A 15,234-nucleotide genomic window follows, 5' to 3' on the forward strand; every position below is an offset into this window, starting at 1 on the left:
CAGATCAAAAAAATATTGCTGTGACTTACATGAAAGAGTGTTCTGTCTATGTTTTCTTCTGTGAGTTTTATGGTTTCCAGCCTTACATTTAGGTCTTTAATTCATTTTGAGTTTACTTTTGCATATGGTATGGAAAATGTTTCTAATTGCACTTTTTTACATGTAGCTGTCCAGTTTTCCCACCACCACTTATTGAAGAGACTGTCTTTTTCCTATTGTATATTTTTGCCTCCTTTGTCATAGATTAATTGATCATATGTTAGTGCATTTATTTCTGGGCTCTCTATTCCATTGCTCGATATGTCAGGGTTTTTTTGTGTGTGTGTGCCAGTACATTCCTGTTTTGATTACTGTAGCTTTGTAGTGTAGTCTGAAGCCAGGAAGTCAGTGATACCTCCAGCTTTTTTTTTTTTTTTTTCCCTCCAGATTGCTTTATAGTCTTTTGTGGTTCCATATAAATTTTAGGATTATTTGTTGTACTTCTCTGAGAAATGTCCTGGGTATTCTAGATATTTTGATAGGGATTGCATTAAATCTGTAGATTGCTTTGAGTAGTATGGACATTTCAACAATATTAACTCTTCCAGTTCATGAACAGGGATATCTTTCCATTCCTTTGTATCATCTTCAGTTTCCTTCATCAGTGTTATATAATTGTCAGATTATAGGTTTTTCAGTTTATTCCTATGTATTTTATTCTTTTTGATGCAGTTTTAAATGGAATTAGTTTTGGATTCCTGAACTAATGATAGGTCATTATCAGTGTATAAAAAAGCAACAGATTTCTGTATTTTAATCTTGCATCCTGTACAAGAAAAATCCCAAATAAACAACCTAACCTATCATCCAAAGTAATTAGAAAAGGAAGAACAAACAAAGCTCAAAGTCAGCAAAAGGAAGGAAATAATAAAGATCAGAGTGGAAATAAAGTTGAGACCCCACCCCCCAAAAAAAATAGAAAAAATCAATGAAACCAAGAGCTGTTTTTTTTTTTTTTTGAAAAGATAAACAAAATTGATAAACCTTTAACCAGGCTCATTAAGGAAGGGAGAGAGGTCCCAAAAAAACAAAATAAATGAAAGAGGAGAAATTACAACCAATATCACAGAGATACAAAAAACATAAGAGAATACTATGAACAGTTTTATGCCAACAAATTGGATGACCTGGAAGGAATGGATAAATTCCTAGAAATATACAATCTTCCAAAACTGAATCAGGAAGATATATTGGGTAGGCCAAAAAGTTTGTTCGGTTTTTTCCATAAGATGGCTCTAGTAGCATTTAGTTGTCTTTAACTTCATTCAAAATAATTTTGTTAGATTGTATTGTGACAGCTGTCATGTCAACATGCATTTAAAAAAACTTATCGAAATGGGTGAATTTTTGTGTAGCCATTTTAATATGAAAATGGAAGAAAAAAAGCAACATTTTTGTCATATTGGTTTTTATTATTTCAAGAGAGGGTAAAAACCGCAACTGAAATGCAAAAAAAGATTTGTGCAGTGTACGGAGAAGGTGCTGTGATTGATCGAACGTGTCAAAAGTGGTTTGTGGAGTTTCGTGCTGGAGATATTTTGCTGGATGATGCTCCACGGGTCAGGTAGACCAGTTGAAGTTGATAGCAATCAAATTGAGACATTAATTGAGAAAATCAACGTTATACCACGTGGGAGATAGCCAACATACTCAAAATATCCCAATCAAGCGTTGAAAATCATTTGCAACCAGCTTGGTTATGTGTATTGCTTTGATGTTTGGGTTCCACATAAGTTAAGCGAAAAAAAAACTTCTTGACCTTATTTCCGTGTAAGATTCTCTACTGAAACGTAATGAAAACGTTACATTTTTAAAACAAATTGTTGATGAGCAATGAAAAGTGTATACTGTACAACAATGTGGAATGGAGAGATTGTGGGGGCAAGCGAAATGAACCACCACCACCCACACCAAAGGCCGGTCTTCATCCAAAGAAGGTTGATGTTGTATATATGGTGGGATTGGAAGGGAGTCCTCTATTATGAGCTCCTACCGGAAAACCAAACAATTGATCCAACAAGTACTGCGCCCAGTTAGACCAACTGAAAGCAGCACTTGATGAAAAGTGTCCGGAATTAATTCAGCAGAAAAACAACAATCTTCCATCAGGATAATGCAAGACTGCATGTTTCTTTGATGACCAGGCACAAACTGTTTCAGCTTCTCTGGGAAGTTCTGATTTACCCGCCGTATTCGCCAGACATTGCACCTTCGGATTTCCATTTATTTCGGTCTTTACAAAATTCTCTTAATGGAAAAAATTTCAATTCCCTGGAAGACTGTAAAAGGCACCTGGAACAGTTCTTTGCTCAAAAAGATAAAAAGCTTTGGGAAGATGGAATTATAAAGTTGCTTGAAAAATGGCAGAAGGTAGTGGAACAAAAGGGTGAATACATTGTTCAATAAAGTTCTTGGTGAAAATGAAAAATGTGTCTTTTATTTTTACTTAAAAACCAAAGGAACTTTTTGGCCAAAGCAATAGGTAACCTGAACAGACTGATCACTAGTAGCGAAATTGAATCAGTAATAAAATAACTCCTAGCAAACAAAAGTCCAGGATCCAACAGCTTCAAAGGGGAATTCTACCAAACATACAAAGCAAAGCTAATACCACTCCTTCTCAAACTACTGCAAAGAATTGAAGATGAGGGAACACTCCCAAATTCATTCTATAAGGCCAACATTACCCTGATAACCAAAACCAAAGACACTACAAAAAAGATTACAGGCCAGTATCTATGATGAATATAGATGCAAAAATCCTCAACAAAATATTAGCAAACCGAGTCCAACAATATATAAAAAGGATCATGCACAATGATCAAGTTGGATTTATTCTAAGGATGCAAGAATGGTTCATAATCACAAATCAGTCATTGTAATATGCCGCATTAACAAAAGGAAGTATAAAAATCACATGATCATCTCAATAGATGCAGAAAAAGCATTTGACAGAATTCATCCATTCATGTTAAAAACTCTCATCAAAGTTGGTATAGAGGGAGCATATCTCAACATAATAAAGGCCGTTTATGACAAACCCACAGTTAATATCATACTCAAGTTTGAAAAACTGAAAGCTTTTCCTCTAAAAATGCTTCTCACATTTAGATTTTTAATCAATTTGGAATTTATTTTTATTTTTTTATTTTTTGGAATTTATTTTTGTATGAAATGTGGGGGTCTAATTTTAGTTTCCCCATGTATAACCAGTTGTCTCAGCACCATTTATTAAACAGCACCTCCTTCCTCTGCTGATTTTATACAGCCATCTGTTACAGACCTTGTTTCCACATGTATGGGTGTGTTTTGAGGTCTGCCTAGGACTGAAGGGAGATCTATTGTTTTACGTACTGGGTGCTTTTCATTTTGTCACAGTGTCTCTCTTACTATATTTATGCCTAAACAAACACCCCAGGTTATTTTCCAAAAAAAAGTTTCAGTAACATACCACTCCCCTTAGCAAAACTTCAAAGCACATTTTCTTTTTGGTGTCCTCTCTCTTCTTCCCCTTTCCCAAATAAATAAAATGATTAGAGTTATGTTAAAAAATGGAAACACTCCAGAAATGTAAAGTAGTGAGTGAAAGTCATCTTCTCTCAATTAATCACTAATTAATCACTTTCACCATGTGTATTGTGAGATTTACCTCTAAGCACATTCATTCATAGATGTATATAAACATAGTATATCAAGTTTTTGTGGTTTTTATTTTTTTTTAACGCTCCACAGCAACTTTTTCTTCACATAATGTTTGTTGGCCATAGGTCCTCATATCTGGATCTGTCTTCATCTTTTTGATAGCTACACAAGATGTTCATTGTGTATTTTTGTTATTATTGTACGACTGTACCAAAATTGTTCACTGTCCCTTGGTGGTGGTCACTTCATTAGTATTGCCAAATTGTTTTTTATAAGGATTGTACAAATTGATACTCCCCAGTGAATGACAGTGCTGTTTCTCCAAACATCTTACTGTCATCTTTGCCAGGTGAAAAAAATATCTGATGGTTTTAGTTTGTGTATCTGTAATTATAATATATGAGGTCAAGTATCTTTTTCTATGTTTGGCCAATTATTATCTCTCTCTTTTTTAAAAATAGCCTTTTCTCATATTCTCTGCTTACTTTTATACAAGTATCTAATTATTATTTTTAAAATAACTTTATAAGTATACTCTTTATAAGTATATTAAAATTTTTTGTTTATAATATGTAGTGATTTAAAACTTTTATCATATTTGTTGATTTTTTTTTTAAAGTAGCTTCTGGGTTTTGAAGCTTAGAAAGACTTCTCATTCTAAGATTTTAAAAGTAGAGTTCTATGTTTACTGTTTGTAGTTTCATTTAAAAATTTAACTTATTAATTTAAAATTTAAATTCACAATCTAATTAGAGTTAATTCAGTGGAGAGTGACTTCAGCTGGTTTTTCTCAGTGGCTGACCAGTTGTATCAGCTTTTTGTGAATGATCAATGTTCCTCAATAATAATAATACTAATTTTAACAAATACCTTTGGTTCTAATTCTGAACTCTCTTTCTAAAGATGCATCTATTCCTATACCAGTATCATCATTTAACTGTTAGATATGTAATTATCTGTCAGATTATTTCTCCAGTCATAGCCTTTTCTTTCAGAATTCCCCAGGGTATACTGCTATATTTCATTTTCATGTGAACCTGAGAATAATTTTAAGTTGCAGAAATGTTGTGGGCATTTAGACTGTGAGTGTCTTAGCTTTATTGTTTCATTTAGGGTTGATTGATGTTTACAGTGTTAAATCTCTTAGTCAAGCCATCTTCATGACTAAAGTTTCTTCATTTTTTGAAATATGTTTTTCTTTGTATTTTAAAACATGGTTTTCTTACATGGTTTTATTCCACTTACTGGTTGCTACTACGAATATTATCCTTTCGTTCATTCTATTTCCTGATTAATATTTGTCTAGGAAAGCAGAAAAGTCTAATTTAGTAAGAGGATTCTTTCAGTGTTTTGAATAGCAAGGGATATAGGAAGAAGATCCACGTGACTGCTCTAATGACTGTTTTCATAAAAATTTTTCAAAATTTAGAAATTAAAATAATTTTAAATGACAAAAAAAGAAAGCTGTTGAAATATTTTATCATTCTTATCTTTGCAGACTTTGCCTAAGATTCTGAGCCACATTGCCCCAGCATTTTGCATGAGCAGCTGTAGCTTCGTAGTAGAAAAATCTAAAGAATCTACAGCACGTGTTGTAGTTTGGAGAGAGATAGGAGTACAAAGAAGCTATACCATGGAGAGTACTTTGTGTGGCTGTGATCAGGGAAAATATAAGGTAAAACATCTCAGGACTTCCAGCCATAAAAATATTTCAAGTCTTCCATATATGCTCTAGTAGTTTTCAAGTATGTATTAAATGATATGTTTGTTATACTGAGCTAAATGTAACTTGCAATAATGGAATTGAATTATATGCGATCTTAAGAACAGTTTTTGTTTTTTTTACTTCTCTGAACTAAATAGCTTGCTTTGGATCCTTATGAAATCTTGGTTGAGTCTATTTACAGTCATAATTTTTAAGAAAGCATGCTGTAATACACATTTAAATAAGTTAGTAATTTATAATGAGCTGTGCAAGTAGTACATTATTAATAAAATGTTCTATAATTTTAATTCATTGGATGTAAATATATTTTTATGCATTTAGAAATAAACACATTACACTTACTTATAAAATTTTTTTAATTTAGATTTTATATGTGTGTGACTTTTAAATGCATATTCCTTCACTAATTTTTTTTTCTTTTCTAAGACTCCTCTTCTGTGGTACCATAGGCTTTTATGGGAAACAATGAGTTCAGACTTTATTTTTGAAATTTAAGAGTAATTAAATGTTAGGTGACTTTGAATTTTTTAATTTTAAAGTTTGAGAACTTTTAAAAAAATTTTTTATTGGAGTATAGTTGATTTACAATGTTTTGTTAGTTTCAGGTGTACAGCAAAGTGAATCAGTTATACATATACATATATCAACTCTTTTTTAGATTCTTTTCCCATATGGGTCATTACAGAGTACTGAGTAGAGTTCCCTGTGCTATACAGTGGTTCCTTATTAGTTAATCTATTTTATATACAATAGTGTGTATACGTCAATCCCAATCTCCCAATTTATCCCTCCTCGCGTTTCCCTGCTGGTAACCATAAGATTGTTTTCTACATATGTGACTGTATTTCTGTTTTGTAGATAAGTTCATTTGTACCATTTTTTTAGATTCCACATATAAGTGATATCATACAATATTTGTTCTTCTCAGTCTGACTTACTTCACTCAGTATGACAATCTCTAGGTCCATCCATGTTGCTACACATGGTATTATTTTGTTCTTTTTTATTGCTGAGTAATATTCCATTGTATGTATGTACCACAAAAGATTGAGAACTTAAAAGGCAATGAACTGGACCTTAGGTAAGCAACTGTAAACCCGGATATTTATTTTTCTTGCCTTGCCACAAAAAGCTTTTCAGGTGTCATGCTAATTATTCCACTCATTCTGTTTTGTTGTGTTTTGTTTTTTTGACATGGGCAAGAGGAATCTGAATCTCATAGTGATTTTCATATACCTCACATAAAAGTGATTATAACTTTATGTTTAGAAAGAGTTAAAAATCTTCCAATTGGTTAGTATTAAAAATGTAAACATATTATGATTGATGCCAAAATGTTCAAATGGAAAGCTTAAATGATTTTTCCAGTCTGTAACAAACTGGGAGAAAATTGTATAGATTTTGCAACTGGCGTTCAAACTTTGGGGGCCTAGATGGGTAGAACTTAGTGAAATTTCAGTACTTTCTGTAGAGTGACTCTTCCCTAAGATTTACGTTGACCACAGTATACTATTCTTCCAAAATGTGCTATCTTTTGAAATCTCTTCAAATATTGTAAAACAGTGTTTTCTAGACTACCAAAGGCACGATTGTGGTAAGAGAGGAGCATGAGCACTCCAGCCCACAAACCCTGCCTCCTAATCATTGCTTTAGTGAACTGTAAGTGTGTGGGATGGAAAAAAGCTTGACAGTCATTTTTGTAAAGGACCGTAGGTAGTTCCTATGATTTAGGGAAATAGACTATAAATTCTTTGTTCTTAAAGAGATGCAGTCCAGCTGGAGAAGGTAAGTTAAAGCGTCAGTGTCTGTGAAACTGGTGTCTGGGAGTAGGGAGAGAAGAAGTCAGGGAAGCTGAGACTTGCATGCCCCTTGAAATCATCTGTTGCATAATAATAGTAGCACTTTCTTACTATATTTGGATTCTACTGATAGACTTTCATTGGATTTTTTTGAATGTTCTTTTTGTGTTTTGATAAATTTATTTAGTCATTGAAAAAACCACGTTTAAAAAATTGCTAAAATATATTTTGAAACATAAAACATTAGACGAGTTTTCTAAAAATTACTTTATAAAATCTTAAAAATAAAATGAATACCTAATATATAGTCATTTCTCTTTTATACGATTTACATTGGCATATATGTACTTTATGTGATTTCCGTTGATAGAGTTACATTGATTTAAAACTATGGAGAGGAGTATGTCTTATTACTAATAATAAGCTAAGTTTTTTACATCTAAAATTCAGTGCTTTGATCATAACGTATACTTTTTTAAAGTTTTTTTTAATTAATAAACTTTTTAAAATAAGTTTATTTATTTTTGGCTGCATTGGGTCTTTGTTGCTGCACCCAGGCTTTCTCTAGCTGTGGCGAGCGGGGGCTACTCTTCATAGCAGTGCATGGGCTTCTCATTGTGGTGGCTTCTCTTGCTGTGGAACACGAGCTGTAGGCCTGTGGGCTTCAGTAGTTGTGGCATGCAGGCTTCAGTAGTTGTGGCGTGTGGGCTTAGTTGCTCCATGGCATGTGGGATCCTCCTGGACCAGGGCTCGAACCCGTGTCCCCTGTGTTGACAGGCGGATTCTTAACCACTGTGCCACCAGGGAAGTCCCAATAAACTTTTTAAAGAGGAGTTTTAGATTCACAGAAAAATTGAGTGGAAACTACAGAATTCCCATATACCCCCATCCTCCCCCCCACACATAACGTATACTTTACAAACTTGTTAATATTAGCTAATAAGTTGTGTAAGTCTAATAATATTTTAAGAAACAAATCTCTTCACCCTCAAGAATGTTCTTATATTACTGAATTTTAGGCTTCAAATATTCTTTATTTTTATTTTTGATGAGCTAATTCAGAAAGAGGCATAGCCTTTCTAAAGCTTTTAGATTAAGAAGGCAAATACATTTTCTAAGTCAGTTAGGTCACATTTCTTAGAATATTTGGAGATGGCCAAGCTATTTAAACAATCAGTCAATCATTATTATGAAGGCATGTGTTACATAGAGTAAATAACAGTTTTTATAATTTCTCTCTTCAGTTACTGTGTGCTTTTAGTTTGGTCATTGAAAGTCTAGTCTGCTCTCATCTACACCTGCAACCTTTGTTGGTGTAAGGATTGCATTTATTTTAGAGATTCATTTTTATCTGAAAATTAAATGATAAGCAGCATCTTGATTTACAGTCCATTTTTATCCTTTTATTTGGTAATGTTTAACTTTTGGTAAACCTTATATTGTTTATTGAGAAACTATTGGTTAAAAAAGGGTTGTGGTAAAATTTTGTTTTTGCGTTAGTAGACCGCCTTTGAAATGGGCATTGTCATCTGACATGGAACATAAGAACTTATTTTACTGCTGCCTCATTAGCTTAGATTCATCTGATTATTTTTGACATAGTTACCTTCTTTTGTTTGTTTTTTTACTCAGCAATTTCTTTTTATCATTCAGGAAAAGTATGTATAAAGTAATGTTCAAGTATACAAATTGGAGCCTTGATTGTAGCACTATAATATTTCAACATCGGCATACAAGTAGTAGATTACAAGAAGTACTAGCAAGATCTCGTAAAAATATAATTTCACCCATGAGCTCCAAGAATAACTTAACCACAAGATGTTTATCTGTTTTTTCCTCCCCAGTGTGTTGGTGAAAATAATTTTCACGCAGTGAATGAGCATAGACATTTTAGAAACGGTTTTTTAAGACAGTTTCCTTTGTGACTTAAAATGAGCTTATGTTGTTAAGACACTGTGCTTATGAGTCCTAGGTTACTAACAAAGTGCCAGCCTTTATTTATTAATATAGTTACAAATTCATTTTATGTAATTTTAGTGAGATACAGCCAGAGGATAGCAAATGTCCTAGTTACATGTTTATTATTTCTTTATTTTTAGGGTTTACAGATTGGTACTCGAGAATTGGAAGAGATGGGAGCAAAATTTGTGTTGGTCTATTGCGTTTGAAAAGACTGACATCCCCACTGGAATATAATCTGCCTTCTAGCCTGCTTGACTTTGAAAATGACTTGATTGAATCGAGCTGCAAAGTAACTAGGTAAGACATACTTGTTTTATTCTTTTGTTATATGGTTAGTATACTGTTTTTTTATATTGTTATACGGTAGTATACTGTTAAACTTCATTAAATTAGTTACGCAGAGGAAAGGCACAGAGATTTTTGACAGCCAGGAGCATTTTTAGAATTAATATACATAAGTCTTGCTTCTTTTAACATTGGTATTTGGATAAAATTTTAATGAAATATCCTTATGTTTGGAATGCTGTTTTAGTGATCTTAATGATTTACTTTTAACTTAAAAATAAGCAGTGTGGAAAACAGTTACTTATATCAGATAATATGTAAATTTAGAAGGCTTGGAGCCAAGATTCATAGTTCAAAAGAAATTTTATTTTGTTGATAATCTACACATATCAGATGGCTTTCCAATCACCTTCTGGTTACATCTACTAGAAACAGCTAATTTAATATCCCTCTGAAAATATAACTACATCTGCCAAGTAGTATCCTTCTGAGTAGGTAAACTTTTGCTCCTAAAATTCAGTGTATGTAAAATTTGATCAGTTATTGTCTCAGAGATAATTTAGTATCACAATTCTTAATCAGAGTACCAGAGTTTAGCATTTTATAGTTTGATACATATGGGTAGGAATAGTCCCATTTTATAGAATCTACATGATTTTTATTGTTGGACATTGACATCAGATTTGTTAATTTATTACCAAGCTATGTTATATATATATATATATCAATTTAGTAGTTTTAAGTGTAGTAAAACATTAATTAGAACTCGATTCTTATATAATGTGATAATTAGGCAGTGATCCTCAGCATTCTCTATATTTCAAAACACTTGCTAAACGATAATGGAAATAAATATAAATATATTTATTTATAAATAAGTATAAATAAAGTTGTTCTCATTGATGTTTAGAAGCCTACTTTTAAGTTATTTCATGTATTCTTCCCCCCCCCCATCTTTTTGAGGTAAAATTCACAAATAAAATTGTAAGATATTTAAAGTGTACACTGTGATGATTTGGTATATGTATACATTGTGAAAGGATTTACCCCATTGAGTTATTAACATATCCATCCATCACATCACATGTTTACCTTTGTGTCTGTGTGTGAGGGAATATTTTTCAGTTTTACTCTCCTAGCAAATTTCAATCATACAATCCAGTGTTATCTAGTATAGTCACCATGTTATACATTACTTCCTCAGACCTTATTCATCTCAACACCTGAAAGTTTGTATCACTCTTACTAACCTCTCCCTATTGCCTCCTCCACCTGTCCCATATCCCCTGGCAACCACTTTCCTGCTCTCTGTTTCTGAGTTGTTCCAATTTTTTTTTTTTTTTTTTTTTTTTTTAAACATTTCATATGTAAGTGACACCATGCAGTATTTGTCTTTGTCTGGCTTATTTCACTTAGCATAATGCCCTCCAGTTTCATCCATGCTGTAGCAAATGAAAGGATTTCCTTTTTTTTTTTTAAGGCTGAATAATATTACATTGTATATCTATATGCCACATTTTCTTTATCCATTCATCCATCAATGGACAGTTAGATTGTTTTCATACTTTGACTATGTGAATAATACTGCTTTGAACATAAGAGTAGAGTGTCTTAACAGTTTTCAGTGTACAGATCTTCCACCTTCTTGGTTAATTTATTCCTAACTATTATTTTTGATGCTATAGTAAGTTTGTTTTCTTGATTTCTGTTTCTGATGTTTCATTGTTAGTGTATAGAAATGCAGCTGGTTTTTGTATATTGATTTTGTATCCTGCAGCTTTACTGAAATCATTTATTACTTCTAACATTGTGCTGTTTTTAGGAATTCTATATGATATCTTGTCTACTGCAAATAGAGAAAATTTACTTTTTCCTTTCTGATTTGGATGCGTTTTATTTCCGTTTCTTGCCTAATTGCTCAAGCCAGTACTGTGTTGAATAAGAGTGGTGAGAGTGGGCATCCTTGTTTTGTTCCTTATCTTAGAGGAAAAGCTTTTGGTATTTCATCATTGAGTATGACATTAGCTGTGGGCTTGTCATATATTGCCTTTATTATGCTGGTTTGTTGAGTTTTATCATGAATGGATGGTGAATTTTGTCAAATGCTTTTCTGCATCTATTGAGATGATTATATGATTTTCATCCTTCATTTTGTTAATGTGGTGTATCACATTGATTGATTTGCATATGTTGAACCATCCTTGCATCTCAGGGTGCAAGGTGATCATGGTTTATGTATGATTCTTTTAATGTATTGTTGAATATGATTTCCTAATACATTTTAGTGAGGATTTTTGCATCTAAGTTCATCAGGGATATTGGCCAATAATTTTCTTGTTTTTAAAATTTCTTCTCTGACTTTGGTATCAGGGTAATGCTGACCTTGTAAAATGAATTTGGAATTGTTCCCTCCTCTTTTAATTGGGGAAGAGTTTGAAAATAATTGCTATTATTTCTTGCTTAAATGTTTGGTAGAATTCATCATTGAAGCCATCTAGTCTTGGGGTTATCTTGGAAGGTTTTTGATTATTGATTCAATCTCCTTACTAATAATTGGTCTGTTCAGATTTTCTGTTAATTCATGATTCAGTCTTGGTACGTTCTATGTTTCTAGAAATTTATCCATTTCTTGTAGATAGTCCAATTTGTTAGCATATAATTTTCATAGTAGTCTCTTATGATCCTTTGTATTTCTGAGGTATCTGATGTGATGTCTCCTGTTTCATTTATAATTTCTCTCTCTCTTTTTTTTGGAAGGTCTTGCTGTTTGTCTATTCTATCTTTTAAAAAAATTAGCTCTTAATTTCATTGATCTTTTTTTTCTTTTTAGTCTCTATTTCATTTGTCTGTTTGATCTTTGTTATTTTCTACCTTCTGCTAACTCTAGGCTTAGTTTGTTCTTATTTTCCTAGTTCCTTGAGGTGTAAAATTAGGTTGTTTATTTGAGATCTTTCTTTTTTCAGGCATTTATTGTTATAAACTTCCCTCTTAGAACTGCTTTTGCTGCCTCTCATCAGTTTTGGTATGTTGTGTTTCCATTTTTAGTTCTCTCAAGATATTATTTGATTTCTCTTTCACTCATTGGTTGTTCGGGAACACGTTGTGTAATCTCCACGTACTTGTGAATTTTCCAGTTTTCCTAATTGATTTCTAGTTTTCTTTTCTTTTCTTTCTTTCTTTCTTTCTTTTTTTTTTTTTGCCACACCACACGGCTTGTGGAATCTTAGTTCCCTGACCAGGGATTGAACCCAGGCCCTCAGTAGTGAGGGCACGGAGTCCTAATCACTGGACCACCAGGGAATTCCCAATCAATTTCTAGTTTTATATGGTGGTTGGGCTTAGTATGATTTCAGTCTTCTTAACTTCATTAAGACTTGTTTGTAGCCTAAGATATGATTTACCCTGGATAATGTTCCATGTGTGTTTATGTATTCTTTTGCTGTTGGATAGAATGTTCTATATATCTGTTAGGTCTGTCTGGTCTAATGTGTAGTTTAATTCCAGTGGTTGTTTTTAGACTGATTTTCTGTCTTGGATGACCTATCCATTGTTGAAAGTGGGTGTTTGAAGTTCATTGCTATTCTTATATTGCTGTCTGTTCCCTCCTTCAGATCTGTTAATATTTGCTTTATATATTTAGGTGCTCCTATGTTGGGTGCATAAATATTTACAATTGTTATATCCTCCTGATGAATTGATCCTTTTATTATTATTATTTTTAAAATTTATTTATTTGTTTATTTATTTCTGGCTGCATTGGGTCTTCATTGCTGCATGCGGGCTTCCTCCCTAGTTGTGGCGAGCAGGAGCTACTCTTCGTGCAGTGCACTGGCTTCTTATTGCGGTGGCTTCTCTTTGTTGTGGAGCATGGGCTCTAGGCACGCGGGCTTCCGTAGTTGTGGCACACGGGCTCATTAGTTGTGGCTCGCAGGCTCTAGAGCACAGGCTCAGTAGTTGTGGTGCATGGGCCTAGTGGCTCTGTGGCATGTGGGGTCTTCCCGGACCAGGGGTCAAACCTGTGTCCCCTGTGTTGGCAGGCAGATTCTGAACCATTGCGCCACCAGGGAAGTCCAATTCTTTTATTATTATATAATGACCTTATTATTTTCTCTTGTTGATCTTTGGCTTAAAGTCTTTTATTTCTGGTATAAGTATAGCTACCCCTGCTTTCTTCTGGTTTCTATTTGCATTGAATTTATTTTTTCATCACTTCATTTTCAGTTGATGTGTGTCCTTAAAACTGAGAAACTGAGGTGTCTCTTGTAGGCAACATATAGTTGGGTCTCTTTTATTATTTATTCAGCCACTCCGTTTTTTGATTGGAGAATTTAATCCCTTTACAGTTAAAGTAATCATTGATAGGTGTAGGCCTACTATTGTCATTTTAATTGTTTTCTGGTTATTTTGTAATTCCTTTGTTTCTTTCTTCCTGTCTTGCTCTCTTCCTTTGTGATTTGATAATTTTCTGTACAGTAAGTCCCCTACACACGAACCTTCAAGTTGCAAACTTTCAAAGATGGAAACATGTGTTCACACGTCCAATCATGTAAGTTAGTTCATGTGTCTGGTGTACATTGTCGTCTGCGTGCATCCTTTACAAGTGGTTGTGCTTTTGTGTACTTTACTGTATAGTACTGTATAGAGTACAGTAGTACAGTATCTTTATTTCAAGCTAGATCTGCAAGGGAATGACTTCATTGAACTCCTTGCTGTGCAACATGAGGAGCTTACTAATGAAGACCTGATGGAATTGGAGACCCAGAGAAAGGACGAAGAGAGACAAGAAGAAGAGGAAGTAACTGAAGAACCAAAGAGATTCACGACACAGGAAATGGCAAGGGGATTTTCTTTATTTGAGGAGGCATTGTTAGTTTTGAGGCACAGGAGCTGAATGTAGAACAGTACACAAAGGTTGCAGCAGCCGTTCAGAATGCAAACCAGCGCTGCTGTGTCATCTATGATGAGAAAAAAAGAGCTACTACCCAGACATCCCTGGATCATTTTTTCAAGAGGGTAGATAGAATTGAATCCAGCAAGTAACCAGAACCTATGTCATCAGCGTCAGGCATGAGTGAAGTTGCAGCTTGCCCTCCGTCTTCTATTGCTGATGATCCTTCAGTTCTATCATCTCTCACCTCTCCTCTCCCCTCCTCCAGTCAGTAACTCTTCTTGCCTGTTTACTCGATGCCAGCCCCTGTATGCCAGCTGATTTACTGTACTACTGTACTTTTCAAGGTACTGTACTGTAAGATTAAAAATATTTTATTTTTTGTGTTTGTTTTTTATGTATTATTTGTGTGAAAAATATTATAAACCTATTACAGTACAGTACTATATAGCCAATTGTGCTAATTAGGTACCTAGACTAGTTTTGTTGGACTTACGAACGTGCTCTCAGAATGGAACTCGTTTGTATGTAGGGGACTTACGGTAGTGGTATGCTTTGAATTCTTTATCTTTTGTGTATCTACTATAGGTTTTGGCAGTGCATTGAGGCTTACATAAAACATTTTGTTTTTCTTTTTTGCCAAGGCCGCTACCCTTACATAAAACATTTTAAATATAAACAGTCTATTTTAATCTGATAATTACTTAACTTTAAATGCATACCAAAACTTCCCCTTCCTTCACATTTTGTTTAATGTTATAATTTGCATCTTTTCACATTGTATATCCATTAACAAATTATTGTAATTACATTTATTTTTAATACTTTTGTCTTTTAACCTGTAAACTAGATTTATAAGTGATGTACCCATCACCATTGCAATATTAGAATAT

The 15,234-nt window shown here is 33.5% G+C and overlaps 1 protein-coding gene across 1 annotated transcript in view; it reads left to right on the forward strand.

Annotated features, from left to right (window-relative positions):
* Nucleotides 1-15,234, forward strand: part of AGTPBP1 (ATP/GTP binding protein 1) — a 180,075-nt gene that overhangs the window by 147,714 nt on the left and 17,127 nt on the right. The window contains 3 exon segments of the mRNA XM_036856416.1: nt 5,180-5,356; nt 9,306-9,348; nt 9,351-9,465. Of these exon segments, the coding sequence (XP_036712311.1) occupies nt 5,180-5,356; nt 9,306-9,348; nt 9,351-9,465 (335 nt within the window).

The sequence above is a fragment of the Balaenoptera musculus genome, chromosome 6, assembly GCF_009873245.2.
Source record: "Balaenoptera musculus isolate JJ_BM4_2016_0621 chromosome 6, mBalMus1.pri.v3, whole genome shotgun sequence".
Lineage (NCBI taxonomy): Eukaryota > Metazoa > Chordata > Mammalia > Artiodactyla > Balaenopteridae > Balaenoptera > Balaenoptera musculus.